General features: G+C 26.8%; 1 protein-coding gene across 6 annotated transcripts in view; it reads right to left on the bottom strand.

The window, feature by feature from the left end:
- Positions 1–12,272, bottom strand: part of LOC129962565 (zinc finger protein 154-like) — a 31,380-nt gene extending 19,108 nt beyond the window's left edge. For 2 of the 6 annotated variants that reach the window (XM_056076349.1, XM_056076358.1), the window contains exon 1: positions 12,100–12,272. Coding sequence is in view for 2 of the 6 variants with exons in the window: in XM_056076333.1 (XP_055932308.1) it covers positions 11,495–11,529 (35 nt within the window). In the remaining 4 variants the exon portion in view is untranslated. Of the gene's footprint in view, positions 1–11,494; positions 11,545–12,099 lie in introns of those variants that run through there. The other 4 variants (XM_056076379.1, XM_056076369.1, XM_056076333.1 and 1 more) reach the window with 2 other exon arrangements.
- Positions 12,273–13,976: the final 1,704 nt, after the last annotated feature.

Below are 13,976 nucleotides of genomic sequence, written 5' to 3'. Positions count from 1 at the left end.
AGGCATGAAAAGTAAAATATCCATAATAAAACTTATAAAAAAATCAATTGTTAAATACCATACAGTTTACAAATAAAAAAAGCAATGCTTGAAAAGTTATACTGACAATTAACCCTTATCGTGGCAAGATTGCTTTTTTGAAGAAAAGCAAAAAAAATGTACATGGATAGCTTCTTTACGCTATAAAAAACATCAAAAAATAAATTAAAATATCGTGTAATAAAACTAAGTTAAACATTATTTTATAGTGGTAGTATATTTTTATAAAGTTGTATGTATTTTATACTATACAAAACGAATATAAAGGTTAACTTGCAGTTATGAAGGGGGGGGGGATGTTAAAATGAGAATAAATGAAAATTTGTTAAACTCATATGCATATTGATCCTATGATACAATCAATGTAATTTTATTGTCTCTACTAAATGCATATATTAAAAAAAATTCATTAAAAAAATATCAATATTTAAATTCGGATACAGATGAGGCCAATCTACATTCTGTTTTTTATTTCAAAGAATTTATTTGATCTGCAAAACCCGTTTCAAAATAAAGAACATTGAAATTAATTTTCTACTTTGTTAATTAAGAAAAAGTATTTATCAATTTGAACATTTAAGGGAAATTCGCTATTAAACCAAATATTACACTCAGTAGACTAATAGCACTCGAGTTAAAAATAATTTTACTATGTTCAACACAGATTAAAATCACCATCATTTCTACAAAACAATTCCATATGCTTAATGTTTATAACTTCGTCAAAGTCCAAAATGCTTAAATTTATTAAAATTGTTCAAAATTACTTGAGCAAAACTGACGGAATCAATTAACAAGTGCCATAATAACTCAATAGACTGCAAATTATTCAAAAAAAAAAAAAAAAAAATTCTACTTTTCCAGGAGATATAAAATTACTATATTAAAAATTAACTTAGAGAGCAAATTCAATATTATATAAAAAATGTGAAAATTCCGATATTTTTGAATGCCATTTCTACATACAGTCCATGTTTATAATTCCCATATTATTCTAGTTTTTAAACTACACTAAGCATGAGGAAAACTAGTAATATATTAAACAAAAGAATAATTATTTAAAAGTAATAAAAACATACTGCAATATGGTTGAATATTTATTATAGCTATAAAAATCTAATATGAGACCTCATCTATCATGAGATTTCATAAACAATGAAAAGTAATAAAATGTGCATATATTTTCAAAATCTATAGAAATATTTATTTTAATTTTTGTTAAATAAAGTTTTATTATTTGTCATACTACTAATTTCAATTTTACACTTCTTCTACTAATTAAAAAATTAAAAGAAAATCTCATTAACAAGATATTATAAACCCAGCAAAGGTATTAAACTTTATTTTTGAAGTTTGAATTCTATATATATATATATATATATATATATATATATATATATATATATATATATATATAAATTATATTAACACACAACCAATAAGAATAGTGGTTGGGGTGATGCCCATACACTACAGATATTTTTAACAATGAATGCTGACATTAACTTCAATGTTATCTTTTTACAATAAACAATATAAAATGATGCAATATTAATTTCTTCTAATAAACATTTTGACAAATAATATAACGAAGAAAGGAAGATGAGATACTAGCAATTATGATTAAAAGACCATTTTACTAGCAGATTTTCCTGTGTTTATGTGACAAAAAGGCTATTTTATAACACTAAAATTATTTAATTGAAAATAAACATAATTAAAGCAATTGTTTTTCCAATGACACTTTCCAACATAATTCACTGTTGCTTATACAACTATTTTAATATTTTATACAAATAACGCAACTTACACAAATTAGTAATTAAGTTTAAAAGCAGCATATTTGCAATAATAGTTTTTTTTTTTTAATGTTGAATAAATGGATTTTTTAATATTGTATAAATGGAAGTATGGGACATGCCCCACCAAGTCTTATATCTCAAACCAAATAATTATGACTAACACATATTACTTAAAATTTTATTTTTGCAAGATTATCTAATCTAGTTAAGGAATTGAACCATGATAAAAAAAAAAAAAATTGTTATTTGACATAAGAATTGCACTAACTTCAATGCATTTTTTAACATCTAGCTTACGGGCAGTACAACTGTTATATCAGATTTTCTTTTATCTTTCCTTACAGATTAGTACAACTGCTGTACCAGCAATGAGTTTGAATTTCGTACCCCCACTTGAACTTTCCAGCTGAACCTTTATTGCGTCGTAAAATCCCTTCCCTTTTGTGTCGTATCCCTTAGGGTCAGGAGATTTCGTCCAGCAGCTGTTATAATCATTGTTGCCGCTGGTAAATCTTGTGAACCCTGCTCTGGCAGCATTTTTTTAAAGTAACTTTCCTAAGAGGTATGGAATGAGTTTGCATAATTTCATTTGTGAGTAGTACTCGACAGAAAACTTTAATCTTTTCCCCCATTCCTAAATTTTTTAACTTTATAAATTCCTTAATATTTTAACTTAATATAATTTGTTTATAGTTGGACCCATCTATTCGTCTAAATATTTGAACCAAGAATTTACTAAATATTTGAGCAAGAAGAAACACTTGAATTTATTTCTGATGTTATGAAGGTAAGCGGAACCCTAGACAAATTGTTACTACCTCACACCCATTCATCACAAATGATGCAGAAAAACTAAATAGAACCTTGGATGGGTTCTTTTTTCTCCCTGTCATTATATTTTACATTGAAAAGTGACAAAACACTCTGTTTTGTCTTCATACTTACCCCACCCACCCCGACTGGAGTCTTGGCCACATATACTTCAATATAACTAATATATTAGTCTAACACAGTATTAAAGAATTGGCGACTTAAAATTTTTTCAGTTTTAAATTTTAATACTTGAAATGGAAATATTCCTGCTAAAAATACATTTTGGTTTTGATTTTTAAGTAAGCAGTTGATTTCATTATTGGCGATGTAAGCAATTGATTTAATAATTTATAATTAATCATTCATTAAAAGTTAAAATTCTAATTTTAAAATATTGAAGGAGGTTGCTAAAATATATCAAAAATAATAATTAGTACTTTTTCTATATCAAATGAGAAATATTAAATTTTTTATACCTTCATTTTAATCCACTGAAAAGTTACTAGACACTTTAAATTATTCTGGAAATATTTGTGTTGAAATAACATAAAAGTAGCTGCATAAAAAAAAGTCAGGAATTCTAGATTTAATTTTAAACATTTCTGTAAGATAATCCAAATCAGCTACTAGTATTTAATAAGGAATGCTGATCATTTAGAATGCCAGTTTTATTTTTTTAAGGTTTTTTAAAAAAGTTTTTTGCTATCAGTTTCTAAGTAAACCATATCTAATCTTACTTTTTAAAAATTAATTGTCTGAAATCTGGCAATTACCTATGTATTAAATTTTTCTGCAGAAAAATAATTTTTTGTTATAATTCAGTTATTGACTGTCTACAAAATTGAGCATATTTTTCACAAATACTACATTGTAATGAGTAATTGAAGTTATCAGCAGAAAATAAAAAATCACTATAAATTATAAGAATTGACAATAGAGTAGGAAAACATTATTAGTAATTATATTAAAAACAGTGCTAACTACGTTAGGAATAAGGATTATATTCGACTTCTGTGAGTGCAATATATTAATTTTAAAACATTCAAAGATATTTTAATCTACAAAACAGCAGATGATTGTTATCTGTGTTATGCACAAAGAAATGGGAATATTTTTAGAAAGGAAATATAAATAATTAGGGATTTTTAGACATGATATATAAATCGTCACATTTTATGAAAATTGATGAGTTAGAAAGCTTTATAAAAATTAAATTTAAGCTTCAGTAATGCTTGAGAAATTTATTTAATTACAAATATAATTGAAAAACTGACAACATTTTGTTTAATGTGCTAAATAACTATACAGCAGTTTTCCAATTTGCAATTTATTTAATATAATATTTAATTCAATACTTTCTCCTACAGAATTAGTAAACTAATCTTCTAGAAAAAAATGAAATAAAAAGATTTTTCTAGGGTTCAGACACAGTAAAAGTGCAAAAAAGCTACCTAGTTACGTTGGAGAGGACAGATGAATAATTATCACTGGGGGGGGGGGGCAAAATCGGAAAGGCTATTTTCAACAATCGTCTTAAAAAGGGAAGGGAAAGCATCTTCAGGCTTTCCCGATTGAATGCCCGTATTCCAAGAACTTTTCTGAGTTTGGGTTCCCGAAGCTTAAAGGTTAAACAAATTTTTTTACATAGGAAGTTCACAATAATAGGTATAATTTCTTTATTTGTGCATTATTTGTACAAGTGAACTATTAATATTAAGGATTTTAAAATCTATTTCAATCAATAATTTATCATCTGAAATATAGTTGCTTTTCAAGTATATAAAAAATAAATTTTTACTAGATTTTTCATTTGTGCAAGGCAATACTGTTTTAGATATTTTTAAAACTACTTAAATAATTGTGTATTTTTTTAAGTCCAGAAAATGCTATGTAAAGGAAAAAAGGAATCAAACATGACAGAATAGTTCCTACTTATGAATACATGTTACAATCTCTATAGATTATTGTGAAAAAAAAAATTACAAAAGCATAGAACATTTTCCCAAATCAAACTTGACTTTTCAAGAGACATAAAATTAGCAGTATTGGAAAATCAATGTAATTTTTAAATCAGATTTAATATGAGGCTTTTTTTTTGGGGGGGGGGGAGCATCAGAAGAAGAGATGATAGTAGAATATGACATAACAGATTTTTACTGACATGAGTTTGAAAATACCTGAAAATAAAAATTACCAGTAGCATGGCTCATTATACAGCTCGTTTCTTGAGAACATTTCAAGTTACAAGCGTAAGGAGGTTTCTAAATTTCATCAAGTTAATGCTTATATAATTTTGAAACACTTAATATTTATGAGTATGATAATTTCACTTGGAATTCATGATTTTGCTGATAGGAAATTATTACTACCCATAAGCCTTTACAATTAACTGCTTTAAAAAAAGTTACTTCAACACAATATGAGGAGCTGGCGACTTTGCTGTTCACCATAAATCCTATAAAAGATTCATTCCTTTTGTATTCATTTACCCCAGAATACATTGCAAGAATATTAGAAATTTCTGGACTTAGTAAATGATCTCAAAATTATATCAAGATTGCAGCAACAAACTCGCTAAAAAAAAAAAAAAAAAAAAAAAAAAAAGCGACAAGATTTCTCCATTATTTTGGTAATATACCTTGTTTGCTAGTTGATTGTATCCTGAGGCTGCTATAATTAAGTACCTTATTTCTTAATGATAGTCTGGCATAATGGTTGTGTAACCATTAAGTCTCCCGTTTATTTTTTTTATAGTGAGAATAGATTCTATAATTCAAAACAATAATTAAAAGACATACCAGCTATTAATTGCATTTCTTTCAAATGTCACTTCAGAATTTAAAAAGAGACTATATTTATCCATTCAACAATAAAAGAGAGAGAGAGAGATCTATTAATATCATTTATCATCAACAAACCTGCACTTGCTGGCAATTCTTGGCCATATTGAGCCACTCTCGTGTATATCCATTAATAATTTACACTCTTTGAGTCAAATTGATTACAATATTAATATGTAAGCTTCACTCCCATAACTTTCCAAGCTTAATCCTTATAATCTTACTCAAAAGCTGAAAACTAAAAAATAGTTTTTAAAAAGTAAGAACAAAGATTTTAACTGATATCGCCCTCCTCCAATGAAATAAAAAAAATAGAAGAAAGCAGAAAACAAAGCCAGCGAAAAGAAAGTTTCAAATTGATGATTCAAAAAGTGATTATTATTTCTGTTTCTAATATCTGCACTTAAGTGATTGTGAAAAGGGAACTAAATATTAATTTAAATGATTTTATACTGGTTATATTTTAAATCAAGAAAACCGATATACAATCTTAGAAGAGTAGAGAACAAAGAAGATGAGCTTTAAAATGCACTGGGGGGGGGGGTAAAAAAACTTATCTTCCCATAATGTTCTGTCATTAAATAAAACATTTTACAAAGTTGTATTCATGGAAGATTGCTTTATCTCCCTGCATTAGATTCCAACAAAATATCGTGTATTATGTTTATTTTATTTAAAATTACAACTCTTAGCTACATTTTACACATCAAATTTTGTTTTTTGTCAAAATTTGTTTGCGAAAACTATGTTTACTATTTATGTTAACTTTCAAAAGCATGCCCGTATCAAACAAATGAGAGATAAGACACTCTTTTGATTAGTTTAATAAAATTAATCAGTATATATAATCTCTCAAAAATGCCTGTTGTACTTTTGAATGTCAAGTCAACTTCTGTTTCGGGGAATTTTTTTTAAAATGTAAACAAATAATAAGTGCAAGTATGAATAATTTTTACTATGTAAGCCTACATTTTAACCTAAACAGAAGAACCTAGTAGTATTTATGATTGCTTTATTTTTATTTTGAATTTAATATTGCATTTCTGTAGAAATACCAAATTTCAGAATTTATGGAATTAAATTTTATTATTGAAATAGATTAATTTCATATATTTTATGCAATAATTCTATAATATTTCTTATATCTTAAACAATTTTTGTAAATTTGTTATATTACTACTCATTTAATTATAATTATTTTATTGTTTATTGTATTTACATTTAGCAGAATTCATTTTTTTTAAATGCCTGGATCATATTTCGCTAAAATTTATTGCAATAATATTTTAATATTTAAGTACTGTTCGACAACAGATTGTAAAACCCTCCGTGCTTTTGCATATGCGTTAGGATGGGTTTAATTCATCAAAATAGGGGTGAAAGTAGAAGATGTTTACATTTAGCAATGAAGACTCGTGGTTTTACGAGACGTATTGTTAAAGGTACTAATGCACAGAAAAATATTTTAGAGCAATTTTTATGTAAGAGGCATAAACAATAAATTATAAAAAATAAATAAATTTTTGTTCTTAAAATTTGGCAATTACTTTTTTACAAAATAATAATGATATTATTTTATATTGAAATGCTTTTTTATATGTTTGTATATATTTTAAACTAGCTTTTATACCCGCGACATCCTACACGTGGAAATAGCTTGGAATTTATAGCATCAATGGCTTTATCATTTGTTACACCTGCGCATGTGTGACAGCAGCGCCACCCCCTGAAGCCCCCCTTTTAACGAAATTATTTTTTGCTCTGATTTTTTAAAAGGATTTCTTAATTTTATGCTGAATATGTGGCTGTTCCGAATATGTTCTCATGAAAAGATTCATATTTTTTCAATTTTAAAAGCATAGTTTATAAAAGTTAATAGCTGTATATGTGAGCTGCTCCTTATAAACACACATAAAAATACAGTTTAATTAATAATTTTCTGTCATTTTATTATTATTTTTTAAATAAGACTTTGCATATTGACCTCCCTTGTTACTTATCAGAGACTTTAATGGAGTATTCCTCCCAAGGAATGTCTCTGATAATTTCCAAGAATTTATTCAAGAAGAAGAAAATGCAAAAACAAAATAAAATGGAAAAATACAACCTGGCCACGAGGGAAATTATGGGAGCTAACAGTCATCGACTGATACAAGTGGATAGTACAGTGTGAAATGAATGAAATTTAAAATTAGAGGTTAAGGTGAAAGGTTAAGAGATAAGGTTTAAAGTTACCATAAAGAAGAAAACATACGGCGATAACGGCAGCCAGAAATGACCGTTTATCGCCAAATTTCTCACCAATTTGGCGGAGGCCGTATACTGGAGCTGAGCCTAAATTTTTAATTTCCTTTACTCTGTTTTATTTTAATTCAAAAGTACTTCAGAATGAATCCGAAAGATCGATTAATTAACAATGTTTAATTTTAAATGTATCGAACACTAAGAAAATGAACAGAATCGTTTTAAATAATAGTCATTGACATGGGAAAAAAACAACAACCTTGAAGCTTTACTCATTTGGCGGGAAAGTTAGTTTTTAATTAACAATTAATCACTCAATTAAACGGAATAAACAGTAGCCTATGTCCTATTTCAGACTATAATCTATCTCTCAGCTAAATTTCATCCAATTCCGTTCAGCCGTTCTGGTGTGATTGACTAACAAACATCGATCCATCCAAACTTTCACATTTATAATAGTAATATAGAAGTTATGTGTTCAACTAATATATATATATATTTTATTCTGATATCTTTTCCATTTAAAGCCAATTTTATGTAGAATTTTCCTTAAATATTTCTTACTCTACTTAAAGTTCACTGTTTCTTTCAAAACTGGAAGAAGTTTATTCAAAGAAGGGATTTTTCTTTCCTTGATATAAAAATCATGCACGGTTAGTCTTATGATGATGCTATAATCGAATTCGTCAATAGATCTTTTTTCAAGAACATCCCTCTTCACTTTTTGGGGGGGGGGGAATAAAAGTGGGAAGAAATTCATCTCTTGCTTCCCGTCGGATATTCTTAATGGTGCTAATAGAAACGCCAGCAATTTTACTGGCTCGTTTCGAAGAATGTGCGACAGAAATAAATAACTCCCCATTTTTCTGCTTCTTGGTCACAATATTTAATGATAAATAAAATTTTCTTCGTATCACTCCTGAAAGTTTTTTTGCCACTTGAACTAGCCATATCAATACGAAATTTTGAGTTAAAATGCAGTTAAAAATAACAACACTCACATACACATGAAAAAATTGAACTGAACTAAAAGTATCTAATGGGGGAAATCCAAGGTCAAAGGGAATACTGAAAATGTGCTCATTGTTCCGCATCTCACCCCTTAATGAGATGGAATCGTCGAAATGCGGTCATCACAGAATCCGTCGACGAACAGTAATCAACTTTATGAATAGACGACATTAGTGTACGAAAAAAAACCCTTTAAATTTACTATATAATTACATATACAATAAACTATATATTATTTACTAAACACTCTAATGATGTGCATGAGACTTTCTATGCATATTTCATTAGTAATCTATGGCAATCATGTCTGAAATATTGTTAACAGGATAACAACCTGCTTTAACAGGTACATCTGGTATTTTAATGAAATATAAATCTGATGACAATTATTAAGTACATTAAAGTATTTCAAAATATTATGAAAAACCAATGTTTTAACAGTTAAATACTTTTACATTTTTTCAACCTTTACTTTTTATATATATATATATATATATATATTGCCATATATTCATTAACAAGGTATGTTTAATTAGGGTATTTTGTTCAATTCAGATCTCAAACACAGCTTTGAAATGGTTTCTAGCATTACAAATGTTTCTGTAGCATAAAATATTGAATAAAAATATAAATAATTATTTGAATTAAGAAATAATGATAGATATAATTTGTTACATGACTGACTGAATTATACATCAACTATCATGTAGGGTTCCATTTGTGAGACGAATAATAATTTATAATGAAAGCAATCAAGATCTACATATATTTAAGGATTTTTCTGCAAAACTGTAATATTTCTCGACATGAGAAAAAAAAAAATGATTACCTTTTTGGAATAGCAAATCATTTGATCAATAATTTTAGAGAAAGAATTTACAATATATCAGATCTAAAAGTGTTATTTTAATACAAATATTTGATTTAAAGAATAATTTTTCTCATCTTACCTAAGCAGTTAAGAAATTATTTGATTATTAGTATTATTTTGCTTCCCTTTTAACATGGCCAAGCAGTTTATTACGAATTCCTTGTAACAATGATCAATTTTTGATGATAAAACTGAATTCTTTCAAATTGAAATCTCGTAAATCTCCTAGGGTGCATTTTTTTTTTTGTTGTATATTTCAACAGTAATACTATATAGGCAATGCAATGATAATATCCTGGATAATTAGGGAAGAAAAATACATCTTGAATTAAAATTTACATATATGTTCTATTTAAAGCACAAATTGAATTTTTATAAGAAAAATCCAAAATTGAACTCAGTCCTCTATTCCCATACCTTTAAGGTATTCCAATTTTTTTTATCCCCATTCCATTTATATAGATTACTATGTTTTTAAATAATTGTTTTTTTTTCTATATAAAAATATTAAAAGTACAAGAAAATCCTATACTTTCCACATAGTTTACATTAAAATTAAGACCTTTAATCACATAGCTTTGAAAGTCCATAACTTTTGCCTGTCATTTTTAAGTTCTTACTAAAAATCGCTTATCATTCTAATTTAAAATAAATCTTTAACAAAATAATTTATTCATAGCAGAATGGATTTTATAAAAAGGTTTGTTAATTTTTTTCATAAACAGAAAAATAGTTTAGATATAATTTTCAAGAATAATCAAAATCTGCAATTAGTTTCGATCATGATAACATTCCAAAATTTCCTCAATATCCGATAGATCTGAGCTATCATCATTTTCGCTATCAGTAAAAACATTTCCAAGAAGATCTCCAAACTCTACTGCTCGCATTTTATGCTGTCATAATTGTACATTAAAAGAATCTGAAATGCTAGCAAAGCAAAAGATCAATCTGACCCCACCAGTAAAAAATGAGATACATTATTTCACGGATTTCTATTGTTCTTCCAAATCCCTCCCCCTGAAGGCATAAGAGGTCACAGATGTAAACTTTTATTAATACTTAGAATTTTTTTTAACAGAAAATAAAAGGATGGGGTCAAAACAACTTTGTGTGTACCGATGCATTAAAAGAAGAAACGAAATTTAATTTTATACTTTCAGCATTATTTCCTGCATATAAAAACTATTTTAAAACAATTCACTGTGCATATCTTTCAAATTTATTCCTTATTCTTTTTTTTTTCTTCACCAAACCTAAAATCATAAGAAATCTTAATTTTTGTAAGAAAACTCCTGAAATGCAAGAAACCAAATAACCACTCTTTTCATTTTTACAGCAAAATGCAGTTTTCTTGTGTTGCTTCTAAATTAATTATAGAAAAGCTTGTAAATAATTTGCCAATTTTAAAAAAAAATCTGAATAAAGCATGAAAAAAAATTAAGTTACAGAAACTCTGCCATCATTAAAACTAGACATTTCTAACACATCATTTCCGCCTCAATGTATATAATATGCAAAATCCTTGGCAAATCAAAATAAATTAATATTATCAAGGATATTTTAACCAAATCAATATGGATAAGATACTAAAGGATATGAACTGATTCTTACATAACCTCTCAAGAAAAAACAGACGTAAATTAGAAATAGGATCAAAGATAAATCCTCACAATATAAAATGTTTCATAATAAAATTAGCATGCACCTAGCATAGTTAAATTAATTTGTTACTCATAGTTAAAAAATTCAATAGCAAATATAATTTAGACTACATGTATCAATCTGTATCATGAAATAATACAAATGTTGATTTCTGATAAAATAAAATTTCTTTGTCAAAATTAAAATGTTTCCAAAAAAATTCAGATTACTTTGCCTTTTTCCTCTCACATCTCAAAGGTAGCATTTGTTTAACATTTCTACACTGTGTGTAATGCATATATTAATAGTCACAAAAGTAAAATATTATAAGTGCTCTTTTCAAGCTAATATGATAAAACTAATTTTTTTTTTTTTTTTTTTTTTTTAATTTAAAGAAAGAGATATCAGGTTCTCTCTTCTTATATGAACTGAACATTTAAATGTGTATTAAATATATAAATGAACTGAAAATTTAGACATAAAGAAATATTAATTGTATATTATTAAAGCCTTCAGGGGAAAAAAATAACAGATTTTATTGAAATTTATGTGCAATTACAAACGTGACATTGCAGGAGTTGCGTAAGCATAATGGCGTCCATTAATGTCCTAACAAAGAAAAATTATTTCAAGATAATATTTCACGATTTAATTCTTAATTAGGAAGAAAATTGTTCCATTTTGGAACTAATTACTTCATTTTCAATAAAAAGTATGCCATAAATAAGTCTATTTCGAGAGTACAAATTTCACTCCATTGTGAAGCAGCTTTCCTGCGAAATTTAGGCATAATAGTTAGGCTTACCTATTTTTAACTTAGTATATTTCTGCTTACCTTTGATTCACAACAAATTTGCTCAAGAATAATTCATAAATCAATAGAAGAAAATAAACGAAGACTCGCAATTACATGAAAAAATTTTAGAAGAGTAAAATACACAGCTTTTAGAACTTTCTAGAGTCAGCCATTGATAAAACGTGTGACGTCATCAACCAAATGGCGGGAAATTTAATGAAAGTTCTTAACATAAATTAGAAACGATACAATTACTTATTCAACAAAAAAGAATCAAGTAAACATAGAAAAATTTCAATTAAATTCATTAACTACATACATAAATAAAAAATTAATTTACAATTACTTTTTTTTCCAATTTCAACCGGAAGAAATTCGATATATAACTTCACTTCACTTTTCCTAGTAGCATAGTCAGCCTCATAGTATTTTTTTAACGCGTTGATGATAAGCAGAACATTTGTGAATGAATAACATCGATATCTTGATTTTTCCTCAGAAATTATTCAAACTATTTCATGCTCTATCCTCATATTTAATCTTATAATTATAAATTAAGTTTTAACATTACGATTCAGGCAACTCAAGAATGATTCCTGAACCAGTCAACTTATCACGTGATGTACAGTTGCTAAAAAAATTGAGAATACACCTTACTTTGCACCTTGGCCCCTATAATGGCCTCTAAACGTCATGGTACCGATTCGACCAATTTTTAGCGGTATCTGAAGATATTTTATCCCATTCTTCTTGCAATACTTGTTTCAAATAGGTCTTGATTTTAATTTTGTGTTTTTAAAAAGCTTTTTTGAATATGGCCCATAAATATTTTATACCATTGATGGGGTACTATGGTAGTGTGTGTAACCGCTGTTTACAATGAAAACGACACCACATGAGAATTTTATTTAAAATGTTTCTGAAACTTTTCAATTTAGAAGTTTTTCGTTGATTTTTCTTTATTTTTACTCTAAATTAAAACATTTGTTATGGGTAAAACTAAAAACATGTTTGCTCTTCTTGGTAATGTGTTATTTATAATGAAAATCGGATTTATCAAGTAAAAGTAAGGTGTAATCTCAATTTTTTGAGCCACTATATGTGTAATTTACAAGATTAAAACTAAAACTTCTTACCTTAACAATTTCTTGTAAAAAAAAAAAAACCGCAAACAATAATTTACACAAATTTTTCAGAACTCTTTTTTTTTTTTTTGTAAATATGTATTAGTTTTATTAAAATTCTTCTCTTACAACTGTGAGCGTTATTTTGCTGCACAAGCGAATTTGCCTAGTTCTATGTCAATTTTAAGGATTGAAAGAATCTGATGTTCTAACATTTTGGTAATTAAAAAAGTTTAATTTATAATATTGTATTGATACTAAATGCTGATGCAACAATATGCAAAGTTATCTCCCGTGATACTGCAATTGCTAAATCACTGAGTTTAACTTATCATCATTAGAGATGCATAATTCAAGATTTTTTGAATAACAAATAATATTGCTATTGTTATTTTTAAATATGCGTTCCAAATATCTGTTATTTCAATCATATTATTCATTAAAAAATATTACTTAATATTAAATATAAAATTTATTAATTGTAATTAATATTTAATTTACTAATTTAAGTAACGTATGATTGAATTAATTTATCTGTTTCAGCTTACTTCTTAAATTTTATTTTTCTCAAAACTATTTATTTAATTTATTTATTAGAGTGAACCATTTTCTGAAAAAGGTGAGTTAAAAATATATGTCATTTCTTTAAAATGTTTACTTTAGTTTTATATTCTACCAATAGATGGCGCCAGCAGTAAATAGAATACATGTAATCAAAGTCAATCATGTCACGAGCAATTAAAAATTATCTGTATGGAATAGTGCATCATCAAATACGAATATCGGTCACTC

Source organism: Argiope bruennichi, chromosome 1 (genome assembly GCF_947563725.1).
Source record: "Argiope bruennichi chromosome 1, qqArgBrue1.1, whole genome shotgun sequence".
Classification (NCBI taxonomy): Eukaryota; Metazoa; Arthropoda; class Arachnida; order Araneae; family Araneidae; genus Argiope; species Argiope bruennichi.
Note: the sequence above shows the minus strand (reverse complement) of the source record. Positions and strands in the feature narration are given on the sequence as shown.